The 13373-nt window shown below is 61.5% G+C and overlaps 1 protein-coding gene across 4 annotated transcripts in view; it reads right to left on the reverse strand.

Annotated features, from left to right (window-relative positions):
• Window positions 1-13373, reverse strand: part of SYNDIG1 (synapse differentiation inducing 1) — a 46146-nt gene that overhangs the window by 21356 nt on the left and 11417 nt on the right. For all 4 annotated transcript variants that reach the window (XM_075925867.1, XM_075925868.1, XM_075925866.1 and 1 more), the window contains one exon: window positions 5276-5788. In XM_075925867.1, the coding sequence (XP_075781982.1) occupies window positions 5276-5719 (444 nt within the window). In that variant the 5' untranslated portion in view covers window positions 5720-5788. The remainder of the gene's footprint in view (window positions 1-5275; window positions 5789-13373) is intronic.

Below are 13373 nucleotides of genomic sequence, written 5' to 3' on the forward strand. Positions count from 1 at the left end.
GAAAGATCGATAGATCGAGCACACCATGGAGTGATAAAAATAACGTTACAGGACATTTCAGACAAAAACCAATAAAAAAGTCTCCAGTCACTTAAACAATTCACGGCCAGTCCATCGATCCTCAGAGAACTTGACAAGGAACAAACATCAAATTAAAAAAAAAATCCTTTAAAAATACAGTAACATTCTCACACTAAAAAAAAAAAAAAAAAAAATCATCCCCACCCTGTATTTTAAATGGAACCCGACGGCCCTATGAGGTCCTGTGAGGTTTTTTTTAATTAAAACTGAACTGAGAAGTAAGTTAGCACAATTTGAAGTGCCTGCGCCAGACTGCAGATATGAGCGGTTCAAAAACAATACGGGAGAGACCCAGATCTCAGAATAATGGCTTCAGCCTGGCCAGCAATCGCCTTTACATTTTCTTTAAAGAAACACAGTGTAAACCACGTACATGCTGATTCTTCTTTGTCCTGGAAGTGAAACAGGACATCTGTGCTGGCTGCCTTATTCAGCATCCACGAAGACTGAGTTTAAGGTGCACCCCCTCCCCCAGAGCCAGGCACCCCCAGGTCCCCCCCTTGCTCTAACCCTATCCCCTGCCCTCCCGCAGAGCCAGGCACCTCCCCAGTTTAATTGGGCCACAGAACCCCTTTCATCTTAAAAGAATTGCGAGGAACCTTTAGGCTTGCCAGGGTAATTTGTCAAGCAAAACAAAAAACAAAACCCCAGAATTGGTCAAGTTAAAAAAAACACAAAGCCAAACTCAAAATAGACAAGTATCAGAGGGGTAGCCGTGTTAGTCTGAATCTGCAAAAGCGGCGAGGAGTCCTGTGGCTCCTGATAGACTAACTGAAGTGTAGGAGCATAAGCTTTCGTGGGCAATGACCCACTTTGTCAGATGCATGTAGTGGAAATTTCCAGAGGCAGGTATAAATATGCAGGCCAGGATCAGGCTGGAGATGATGAGGTGGATCCAATCAAGGAGGATGAGGCCCACTTCTAGCAGCTGATCTGGAGGTGTGAATTCCAAGAGAGCAGAAGCTGCTTTTGTAGTTAGCGAGCCATTCACAGTCTTTGTTTAATCCAGAGCTGATTGTGTCAAAACTCAACTCTGGATTAAACAAAGACTGTGAATGGCTCGCTAACTACAAAAGCAGCTTCTCCTCTCTTGGAATTCACACCTCCAGATCAGCTGCTAGAAGTGGGCCTCATCCTCCTTGATTGGATCCACCTCGTTATCTCCAGCCTGATCCTGGCCTGCATATTTATTCCTGCCTCTGGAAATTTCCACTACATGCATCTGACGAAGTGGGTCTTTGCCCACGAAAGCTTATGCTCCTACACTTCAGTTAGTCTATAAGGTGCCACAGGACTCCTCGTCGCTTTTTCAAAATAGACAGTGTCTCTTTAAGAGGGGGCGGGGCAGTTCCGTGTTCTCATGGAACCCCTACTTTCGCTTCGCAGAACCCCGGGTTCCCGCGGAGCACCAGCTGGGAACCGCTGCTCTACCCGAATGCCTGGGTCCCGGAGCCGCTGCCACCCCACACGCTGGGTGCCTTGCGCAGAGCGGCCGGCCGTGGGCAGTGCGGGCACACGGCTCAGACGCAGAAGGAGCCGCATTTTTTAAATCAAAGAGCTGCGGGGTGGCCACCCCTGCTCTGGCCAATCAGGTGTCAATGCAGAATTCGGCAGGCCAAAACCGACAGAGCAATGAACAGAAGACACCAAAGCTAACAGCGAAGAGCAGTAAGTGAGGCGCATTGGAAGCAGGAAGCTGGCGCCCAGGCAGCGAGCCCCGGGCCCGTTGGGATGCCGACGGAGCACTCCAGAAACTCTCGGCCACCAGGGAGACGCGAGTGGGCGTCACGGCTGGGGACGTGGATTCCCTGGCCCGGCCCCTTCTTCCCAGGTAACAAAGCTGAGGGCGAGGGCTCTGGAACCGTTTGCTGATGAAGCAGCGATTAGTCCCCAGACCAGCCGCTCTTCGCCCCAGTCTGGGAGAACGCCTCGCGGGGGGCACCGGGGAGCCAGCTGGCAGAACGTGCGCGGTCTAGGGGGCCTGGGCGTTCAGAAAGCCCGAGCTCTCTGAGCGGAGCGGGACGGCCTCTCCAGGACACACGAGTGGTCGGAAGGCCGGGAGCGAGTGGTAGGATAAGTGGCCAGTTCTCGCAGCGGAGAGGGGTACCTAGCGGGGGCCACAGGCTCTGCAAACTGAGCTGCACAAAGCCGAGCACAGGGAGGGCGGCCGACAGGACAGATGACTCAGGGCAGTTAAGTCCAAAGCACACTGCAGTTACCAAGGGACCTGGGTAAACCGGGGCACTGGCCCACAAGCCAGCAGAGGGTCCGTTCGGCGTGTAGCTAACCCGGGTTACGCACTGGCTGTACATTCAAGCCAGTAAAACCTTCCCCTGCAGACAGGGCCCTGGCCACAGGTTGGCCTGCCAGGAAAAGATCTGCCACGGGGTGAGCCCTGGAAAGAAGCCACAACGCAGATGCCTCCCCTCCAGCTTGGAGCCTGGAACGGCACCATGCCATGCAGCGCTGCTCCTCCCACGACGCAGGGCGCTGCTCCTCCCACGACGCAGCCCTGAGCCCTGCACGCTAGCAAGCTGGACCCGCTGCTCCGAGTCTCTCCCACCAGGGAGGGAAAGAGACTCGGCTCGCTGCTCCCACTTCCCTTGGCTGCCGCCCAGCCGCAACCCAGCCACGAAAATGGCTACCCACCCAGCCACAGCCCGGCCACGAAACCGGCTCCCCGCCCAGCCACAGCCCGGCCACGAAACCGGCTCCCCGCCCAGCCACAGCCCGGCCACGAAACCGGCTCCCCGCCCAGCCACAGCCCGGCCGCGAAACTGGCTCCCCGCCCAGCCACAGCCCAGCCACGAAACCGGCTCCCCGCCCAGCCACAGCCCAGCCACGAAACCGGCTCCCCGCCCAGCCACAGCCCAGCCACGAAACCGGCTCCCCGCCCAGCCACAGCCCAGCCATGAAACCGGCTCCCCGCCCAGCCACAGCCCAGACACGAAACCAGCTCCCCGCCCAGCCACAGCCCGGCCACAAAACCGGCTCCCTGCCCAGCCACGAAACCGGCTCCCCGCCCAGCCACAGCCCGGCCACGAAACCAGCTCCCCGCCCAGCCACAGCCTGGACCAAGCCGGCTCCCCGCCCAGCCACAGCCCAGCCACAAAACCGGCTCCCCGCCCAGCCACAGCCCGGCCACAAAACCGGCTCCCCACCCAACCGCAGCCTAGCCACAAAACCGGCTCCCCGCCCAGGGGCACCCAGACCAAACCCGGCTCCCCGCCCAACCACAGCCCGGTCACAAAACCAGCTCCCCGCCTAGCCACAGCCCGGACCGAGCCAGCTCCCTGCCCAGCCACAGCCTGGCCACGAAACCGACTCTCTGCCCAGGGGCACCCAGACCAAACCCGGCTCCCCGCCCAACCACAGCCCGGTCACAAAACCAGCTCCCCGCCCAGCCACAGCCCGGACCGAGCCGGCTCCCTGCCCAGCCACAGCCCGGCCACGAAACCGACTCTCTGCCCAGGGGCACTCGGACCAAACCCGGCTCCCCACCCAGCCACAGTCTGGCCACGAAACCGGCTCCTCGTCCAGGGGCGAGTGCAGGAGATGACTCTCCCGGTGCGTGGGAGGGGCTCCAGCTGCCTCAAGCCAAAGCTCTCGACCTACACACAGCTCTGCCCACGTGAAGCCACTAGCCACCCAGCGCAGCTCTGGCCCCGCCTTGGCGACTGCTGCTCGAAATGCCTTCCCCCTTCCCACGGGGGGAGCCATGCAGCGGAGGCCAGCGCGCTGATGCCGGGGGGCAGGCGTGGGCCACATGTTCCCATCCCAGGGGGCTGCAGGGAGACCCGCCAGGGTCCCTGGTCCCCATCACACTGGGGCGGGGGTTGGTGCAGGCTGGGGTGAGCCACAGGGCAGAGGCTCCGGCTGTGGAGACGGAGCTGGCGGGGGCTGGACCTCAGGGCTCTGCGTTGGAGGCCTGGGGCTGCCACAGACCCGGCTCTCGGGCTCCGACCCTCACAGCCCCGAAGGCGGCCGAGGTCCATTGAACTCACTGGAACTCGTTCAGGTTCCTCCGAGACCCTGGGCCCCACCTGCTCCCTGCCCCCATTGCGTGACCCTCTGCAGGCTCCCGGGGCTGTGGTGATGGAGCCGGCGGGGCGCAGCCGCTGGAGCAAGGGGCAGGCAGGCAGGCCGGGCGCGGTGGGGGCAGGCTTGGTCACGCGCGCTGACAGCGCTGGCTTGACACGAGAGGTCCAGCGCCCGCCGGCTGCTGCCAAGGCCGTGTCCTGCCGCTCAGCGGGCAGCGAGCCAGCAGCCTGTGAGCGGGGAGCCGCCGCAGCCTGGCTCAGACCCACCCTCCCGTCTCACGTGCCAGCCCGCAGCCGGGCTCCAGGCGGGTCGAGCGCTTAGCCCAGCCCCTGCCCCCACACGGAGCCAACGGAGCCCTGCAGTGCAGAGACGCTGGGCCCAGCACAAGAGCCCTGCCCGCCGGCTGGGGCCGGGGGACCACTGCTGTGTGTCTGCGGCATTAGGGAAGATCGGGGCCCACGCCACACATGCCGCATCTGTGCTGGGCTGTATCCGGGAGAAGCAATAAACTCCCTCTGTTCTCCTGGCTGGCGGAGTCTGGCCGTGCCATTACGGGGGTGCAGGAGGCAGGGAACCCCGACATGCCCCCACGCTGGCGAATTCCCCTTTCCCGGGCCCCTCAATGCCGAAACGGCGAAGGAAAAGCCGTTCCGGCGGCTGCTGAGTGCCAAAGGGCAACGACAGCCAAGACATGTGGGCCTCGACTAAAAGGGAAGGGAGCAGGGTGGCGGGTATCAGAGGTGGGGGAGGCCCTCAAGCACCAGCCTGGCCCTGCCCCCAGAACGCCTGCTGTAGGGGTGGAGCGTTGCTGCCCTGAGCACCTGCTCCAGGGCTGGGGCCACGTGCTGGGCGGGGCTGGGCTCCCATGGGGGTGGGGCCTGGGTAGAAGGGGCGGGGCTCAGGGCTTGCTTCCCCCAGCCCTACCTTCACCCATCACCCATGGAAGGGAGGCTCCGGATTTGCCCTGACTCGCAACCCCTGCCTAAATCTGCTGGGGAAACCGGCCCAGGCCTCCGTCCAGCAAGGCAGGTGTAGGGGAGACGGGTGCGATCCTGGCCCTGCTGACGATGGTGGGCCCAAAGTTTCACCCCAGGAGGGGCAGTCCCGCCTGCGCTTGAGCGCCCCCCCCGACCAGCCACCCCCAATGTCTGACCTCCAGCTCCTGGAAGTCCTCGTCGTCCTCCACCTCGTAGGAGAGGGTGTGGATCTTGCTGTCGCTGCTGGCGAGGCTGGGGGCAGGCGGGCGCTCCTCGATGAAGGTGGTCTCGCAGCACTCGGCGCCCACGCCCTCGCCCCAGGAGCGCAGCACGTTCTCCGAGTACAGGAGGAGGTTGGGGCGGAGGTGGGACTCCGCCGTCTGCTGGAGCGTGGTGGGGTCCAGCAGCTGCTGCGCCGGGTCGCCCCGGCCGTTCTGCAGGCAGCCCAGGGCAGCCCGAGTGCCCATGAGGTGGCTCTGGTAGTGCGGTGCCGGGTACACCGAGACCAGCCCCTCCCGGCTCTCCGCCAGCAAGCTCCGGGTGTTAATCAAGCCGTTCTTCCCCGCGCCCGCCCGCTTGCTGTGCAGTAACACGCCGCTCGGCTCCAGCAGCCCAGCCATGCTGGGACTCGCCGTCCTGCCCCGGGACTCGGGACCGCTGCTCACGCCGGCGCCACGGCTCCCATCCTCCTGGGGGGCGACAAATACCAGGGTGAGAACGGGAACCTCGGGGCCCCCAAATCCGCCTCCGACACCCGACCGCAGACACACGGCCCCGAGCCACGCGGACAGGTCACCCGGCCCCCCAGGCACGCACCAGCTCGCAGGCCCGGGGGCTGCCTCTGCCCGAGCTGTGCCTGTGGGAGCAGCCCCCCGCAAGGGGGACCAGCCATGTGGCCGGCCCAAGCCAGCCTGGTGGAGGCTTTTGGCAAAGCACTGACCCACAGGAGGCCGCCTGAGCCTGCGGCCGCCTTCCCAAGGAAAACACACGGCGCACGGGGACTGCCCGCCCCTCTCCCACGAGAGGCGCCTTGCCCGGAGGGGCCACGTGCCCCCCCGAGCGCCAGAGTGTCCCAACCCCGAGTGGCTCGCCACGTCCACAGGACATCGCTGGGCGGGCGGGCGAGGGGCCAAACCCTAGGCCAGTGTGGGCAGCGGGGTTCTGGGCGTGGCCCAGGAGACACTGTCCCCGTGCAGGTTGCCAGATGCCGCTGGCTCCTGGCCGCACCATGTCCCTACCGGTGTTACTACGGCGACGGGCCCGCACAACCAGGCCAGGCGACACAAGGGCGCGCCGGTTGTACCCAACAGTGGCGGTGAGAGCCGGGTGCTCCCTCTGCAGCCAATCACAGCGCGGCTACGGTACAATCGGCGCCGCCCGCACGTTCCAGGGGCGCCAGCGCCGGGCGCACAACGCCCCTAGCCCGGGGAGCACCTCGGTTACAACAATCCTGCAGCCCCCGCAGACGAAGGGGGCCGCTCGCCGGCCTGGCTTGCCCAGCGCTGCCCAGACCTCCACGCGACGGCAGCCACGCTGTGGCTCGAGCTACGGCACAGGCCTGTTCGCCCCTCACCCTCGTACTGACCGGCCACGAGAGGGGGCGGAGCCATAACACGGAGCGGCGTGCCCCTCCCTCCGCAGCTGCTGGTTCCACCGGAGCAGGAGAACGGGCCGGGGGGCCATGTGTGCACAACAGGCAGGCCCTCCCCCGCCCCGAGAGCAGGCACCAAGGCGCCCCCCCGCGGGAGCAGTTCTCTTCCCACCTGCGGGAGGGGGCGGCTGTCTATGGCTGAGTACGGGCTCGGTGTCAGACGGGACTGGCTTTCGGGTCACAAGGGGCGTCTACCCAGCAATTGGGCACCCGCAGCTAGTCTCTGCCCCGGCCGTTTAATTGCAGCGGCGACCTTCCGGCTGCAGGCTGAGCTCTGGGACTCGGCCCCCTCGCCGGATCCTCCCGCCTGGCTCCCAGCCCGAGTCACTGCAGAGCGGAACATTCCTGCGGGGAGCCCAGGACGGGGGAGAGCTGCGGTTCCCCACGCTCAGCCACGGCCGGCTGGAAAGCACCCGGCCCTCGCAAGGCCAGCCCGAGACCCACAGAGCAAGGGGGCACGCTTGCAGCGTGGACAGCAACATCGACCCCCCAGTTCTCTTAAAGGAAATCAACAGCAACTTCGGCTGCAAGGGGTTTATCGTTACACCGAAAGGTACTACAAGGATTTAAAAGAACAGACGCAACGAGGAGCCCTGTGGCACTTTGAAGCCTAACAGGTTTATTTGGGCATCAGCTTCCCTGGGTAATACCCACTTGGTCAGAGGCAGACAATGACGCATCGGACGCAGGGGGTTTAGCCATGAAAGCATCTGCCCAAAGAACTGTGTTGGGCACCACGGGACTCCGGCTGTTCTGGCAGTTGCCGCGGGCACCCTGCTGGAAAGAACGTTTCTTACAATTGGGAGCCCACCAAGTCACCGCAGGGTGTGTGCTCGGTTTAAAAGCACTATAAGGATAAACACAAGTCTGTGCTCTAGAGCAGCCACGGGGAGCTTGGCACAAAGCTGACCTCTACCCGCCCCAGTGGCTGGACAAAAGGGCCTCTAACGACCCCGCCGGCGCTCACCAGCCCCACCCGCAGCTGTAAATAGCTGGATCTGAACTGCCCTACCCCGTACGCCTGCGCGTGACCCCGAGTCCTTTCCAGGCCAGGGAAACGCGCTTGCCTCGGTCGTGCCGTGGACGGAGGCGCCGCGCTGCCGATTCATTGCCGCCGCCTCTGCAAACAGCTGCAGTTACCAGCGCGTGGGTTGTAAAAACCCCAGTAACCCCCAGCATCCGCACACCCCCCAGGACCCCCGGCCCGCCGCAGGGCTCCCGGCAGTGCAGACATGCCCCTAGGGGCAGCACGACCAATGCTGCCTGGCTCGCCCAGCGGGTTCGGGCGCAGGCCCTGCAGCCCGGAAAGCAAACACACCTGCTGCTGGCGCTAAAGCACCAGTGTCCCTAGCCAGGCCCAGCGGGAGCCTCAGCCACCTCTCATGCCACTCAGCCTCTGCGAGGGGTCCCAGCCAGACACTTGACGTGCCCGGGGCGGGGATCGGGCTACGGCACTTGTGACGGCTTTGCCGGGGCCCTGTTTGCTTCCAGGGCTGCGTCCATTGCTGGGTGACGTCCACAGAGCCCAGAACACCCCTCCCTCTCCCAGTCTGGCCCCAAGCCCGGACGTACGTGTGGGCTTCAGTGGCTTTGGCGCAAGCTCTCCAAGGCCACGCAGCCTCCTGGGGGGCCACGGCCCTGCGCACTGTCTAGAGACTCAGCTGGGTTAAGCAGGGGCTCGTGAGCGTCTCTGCCCTCTCTCCAGCCCAGCGGATGGCGGGGAGGCAGGACATCCTCATGGAGGGAAGGCGACCAGCAGAAGCCCCGTCTCGCATGCCGGCTTCCTCCAAACAATTCCAAGTTTCATATTTGCCGTCTCCCTGCCCAGCTGTGGGGACACCCAAGCACTTGTAACAGCTGCGCCCCGGAGACGGGGCAGGGAAATTGTTTGGAGCCCAGGAAAGCGGAGAGAAGTACTTTCCAGCTGCTGCCCAGGGCTCCTCTTCATGGCTCCGGGACCCGTCTGGCTGAACACACAAAGGATCCCCGTCATTCCCGGGGCAGAGTCTCCCCTTGCCCTGACACAATTCAGGCTGCCGCAGGGAGGAATTGGACTCTAAACTGGCTGAACCCACAAGGAATATTTAAGCTCAGTCCCAGAGGAAGGTAGCTAGGAACTGGAGGGTCGGTTCTTTAAATCCCCTTTCCATAGAACGGCCGCGAGACAACGTCAGAGGAGCCAGAAACGGGGCCTTGTCTTTACGACTAAAACTCATTTATGCAACGACGCTCGTCAGCCCCTGAAACAAGCAGCCGCTGCTCTCCTTTCGCCTGCGCCGCTGCAAAGCGGGCCAACTCCTCCGGCCACCCACAGCAGCGACGCCAGCGTACATGTGGCGCGAGCCAAAGGGGAACTGCTTCTCCAGCTGGGAAGTGAAGCTGGCTGCTGCAGAGCAGCGATTGCGCCGCCCTGCGTGGAACTTGGAGAGCGGAGCACCGGGTGCAGGAGGGAAGACTTTGAGAAACGCACCAGAAAGCCAGTCTGTGCGCACATGGCTGCAGCCTCAGCGCACAGCCACGAAGGCGGCGTAGATTACCGCTAGGGATGGACTAGTGCAGTCGATTAACCAATTACCCAGTGAGCAAAAGCTCACAGGTTAATGCTACAGACCACAGGCATCCCCCCGACCACCGCCACCAGAAAATGTTTTAGCAGGCTGGCCAGCAGCCTGGCTCTGGGACCTACCCCTGCTGCAGCTCTGCATTAAAGTGCATTAGGAGCCGGGCAGGCAGGCAGCCCGGCTCAGTTCCAGCTCATGACAGGTCCAGGAGCTCAGGGCCCCCCCAGACAGGGGTTGCTGCCACCTGTGTGAGAGGCAGCCGTGCGGGGCAACAGGCAGCTGGTCCGTGAGGGGAGCTGGCTTTTAAACCAGTTCCCCTCGCCAACCAGTTCCCGCCCGGCACCTCGCACTGTGGAGCAGCAGGGGGCTTCTGGGAGAGTGCCTGGAGTCCACAGGCTGCCGGCCCCGCCCCTAGGGGCCACTGAACAGTCGACTAACCGATAAGAATTCACGTGGTTACTCGACTATTCGATTAGCCAATATCGACCATCCCTTGTTACTTCCTATTCGTGACACGTGGCAGTGATGGCCCAGGGAGACCCATCTCGGAGTCCGTTCTCACTGAGCTGGACACCACCCATGTCTGAGGCCTCAGGCTGCCATTCCCCGACCCCCACGTAAAAGGGGGTTTTCAGCCTAACACCAAACCGCTCTGTAGTGGCGGGGTCTCCGCTCGGCCTCGGAACTGAAAGTCGCCTGCATGGCGAGGCCACGAACGGGAAAGTGGCCCGATGGTAACAAGCCGCAATATTTCTGCTCCGCTGCTTTGTGAAATAGCCTCCCCCTGCTGCCATGGGGCTTCCCGACCACGAGCCGGGCCAGCCACCAGTGGGGGAACACTCATCCTGCACCTGCCAGGGGACAGCGGGGCCCCAGAGCTGGCACAAACCCGCGTCGCCTTGCTGAGCCCCGCGCTACCAGCATTACACCCGGCACCTGCCGACGGCGTGCGGCAAGCACCTGGGAGCAAAGCCGAAGGACAGTCCTGCTGTGCCTGTGCAGAGCTGCCGACAATTTCCTTTGCTGTGTGCGGGTGTCACTTTGTTAAGACTAACTCGGCATCTCAGGTCTACGGGTCTATCCCGCTGCTGGAAAGGGCTGTCTGTGAAACTCTGAAAATTCGCAGCCTATTAATAGAGCCAGCTGGGAATCCCCCCCCTCGCCCCTCATTACTTTTTCATTACAAAATGCTGATTCGTGACGCATTCTGGTGCTGACACAGGGCCACTGTGCACAGCTCTCCCGAGGCCAAGCGCTGGGGACAAATATTCCTAAGCTGTTGAAACACTTTGCTTTGTGCAAAACAAAAAAATGCCAGTTTGCTGGTCCGGCGAGTGTGAGGGGCAAAGACAGAGCACTTCTAAATTACTGACACAAAACATTTCATTTTAAACCTCTGTTTTCACTTAACATTTGCAAGGTGGCCTTCCCCAGCTACCGAGGGTCGATTTGACGGATGGGGTCCGCTGCGCTCTTCCCCTCCCACGGACGGTGGCGGGGCTTTTGCCGAGGATTTGACTGAGGGGAGACCTAAGTCATTGCCCCCCCCACCACAATCACAGAATCACAGAACACTAGGACTGGAAGGGACCTCACTAGGACTGGAAGGGACCTCAAGAGTCATTGAGTCCAGTCCCCCACCCTCACGGCAGGACCAAGCACCATCTAGAAGATCATCCCTGACAGGTGTCTGTCCAACCTGCTCTTAAATATCTCCAGGGATGGAGATTCCACAACCTCCCCGGGCAATTTATTCCAGTGTTTAACCGCCCTGACAGGTAGGAAGCTTTTTCCTAAAGTCCAACCTAAACCTCCCTTGCTGCAGTTTAAGCCCATTGCTTCTTGTTCTATCCTCAGAGGTTAAGGAGAACGATTTTTCACCCTTCATCTTGTAACACCCTTTTAGATACCTGAAAAACGCTCTCATGTCCCCCCTCAGTCTTCTCTTTTCCAAACTAAACAAGCCCAGTTCCTTCAGCCTTCCCTCACAGGTCATGTTCTCTAGACCTTTCATCATTCTTGTTGCTCTTCTCTGGACCTTCACCAAGTTTTCCACATCTGTCTTGAAATGCAGTACCCAGAACTGGACACAAGACTCCAACTGAGGCCTAACCAGCGCAGAGTAGAGTGGAAAAATGACTTCTCGTGTCTTGCTCACAACACACCTGTTAATGCAGCCCAGAATCAGGTTTGCAACACTGTCACACTGTTGACTCCTATTTAGCTTGTGGTCCACTATGACCCCAGGATCCCTTTCTGCAGTTCTCCTCTCTGGACAGTCGCTTCCCATTCTGTGTGTGAGAAACTGATTGTTCCTTCCTAAGTGCAGCACTTTGCATTTGTCCTCATTAAACTTCATCCTGTTTACCTCAGTCCATTTCTCCAGGTCATTTTGAATTATGACCCTGTCCTCCAAAGCACTCGCAACCCCTCCCAGCTTAGGATCATCTGCAGACTTAATAAGCGTCTTCTCTATGCCAATATCTAAATTGTTGATGAAGATATTGAACAGAGCCAGTCCCAGAACACACCCCTGCAGAACCTCACTCGTTATGCCTTCTTCTTGGGGGTTAATCAGTCGTACTCAGGGACCCCGCTCCTGGCGGGAGTCCACCCCCCAGGACTAGGCAGAGCGCCACGAACAGGCCAGTGCTGCTCTCCGTCAGCCCCTTAGCCGGGCCAGTCGGAGCCTGCAGACACAGCTGCGTGCGGGGTGGCGGGAAGGGCTCTGCCCTTCTTGTGAGAGCCCCTCGGTGGCCGAGGGGAGTCTTACGGTCTCTCCCCGGCTGTCTGTGGAGAGGAAGTGTCCAGTACGCGGCCTGGGACCAGGCTGCTTTTTACCCCCTTTTGTGAGTGCTGGGTGTTGGGGGGACCCAGGCCCACACACTCCGCTGGGTCCCGGGTAGCTGTAAGTAGCAGTTGCCTGCTGAGTCTCAAAGAGATCCGTTGCGGTCACATTCCCTGGGCCACTCCCCCGGGACGCTGCTCTGTCCAGCCCTTTCTCTTGGGCCGTGTGGTCAAGTCCTCCCTGTGCAGGGTTCTCCAAGGTTTGCCGTGGGCTTAACCGGCTAGTCTTCTGCTGCTGGACCTGGTTCTGAGCCGGTCTGAAGTGCCGCTGTTCTCCCAGTCAGCCCCTGAACCCGCCTGGGTCGAGCTCCAGGAGGACACTAACAGGCCCTGGCCCGGCAGCTTCTTTTATATGGGTCTGCTGGGTCCTGATTGGCTGTCTCTGCAGCAGCCACTCTATCCTGCCTGGAGGACCTCCTTTCTGCTCCTCTTGCCGGGATAGGGTGTGGCAAGGCCTCTGGCCTCCTGTAGGGGGCGTCGAGCTTAGTCCTCCCCATCACAGGTGGAGAACTCACTCTCGGTTGGTGGGAAGCCAAAGGAGGGAGAACACGTCCACCTTGGACCCAGACTGCGCCTAGCACAGGTCACTGCGGCCCTGGCTGTGGGTTTTAGCAAGGGTCAGAATGGGGCACACTCCGGAAACTCAGATTTCTCCGTGTCACAAGGGACAGATCCGGAACCAGAGTGCCTCCTATTCCAGGGTCTGCAGCCCACCCAGCTCTGTGGGGTCTCATCAGCCTACAGGGGAGGCCGAGGGCTCCATGGGTGAGGCCTGAGGAGACCTGGCTCCTGCCTTGGCTCTGCGACTAGTCTTGTGCCTCAGTTTTCCCAGATGTCAAATGGGAATAAGGACACTTAAATCCTGAAGTGCTTTGCCCAGGAGCACAAAGGGCTCTCGCAGCCAAATTACCTGGCTGTACATTGCCCCTGCCGGCAGGCTTCCCACCCCAACCCGCCGGTCTCCGCGCTGGTCCCTGGGCCGTGTGCCCCCAGGCACCCATAGCCTGGCTGCGTCATGTGGAACCAGAGCCGTTCCTCATTCCTCCTCGTAACACCGATGCCAGGGGTCCTCCCGCTGGCACAGCACACATCACGGCCAGTGAAACGTCGGCTCCAGAGCCCACTCAACAGGATGCACCAAAGCCCTGACGTCAGGCACCCGGCCTGGCTTTGCAACCGGAGCGTGGCGGTCGCCCAGCAGGTTTGAACGCTGCC

This window comes from Pelodiscus sinensis, chromosome 3 (assembly GCF_049634645.1).
Source record: "Pelodiscus sinensis isolate JC-2024 chromosome 3, ASM4963464v1, whole genome shotgun sequence".
In the NCBI taxonomy this organism is placed as follows: domain Eukaryota; kingdom Metazoa; phylum Chordata; order Testudines; family Trionychidae; genus Pelodiscus; species Pelodiscus sinensis.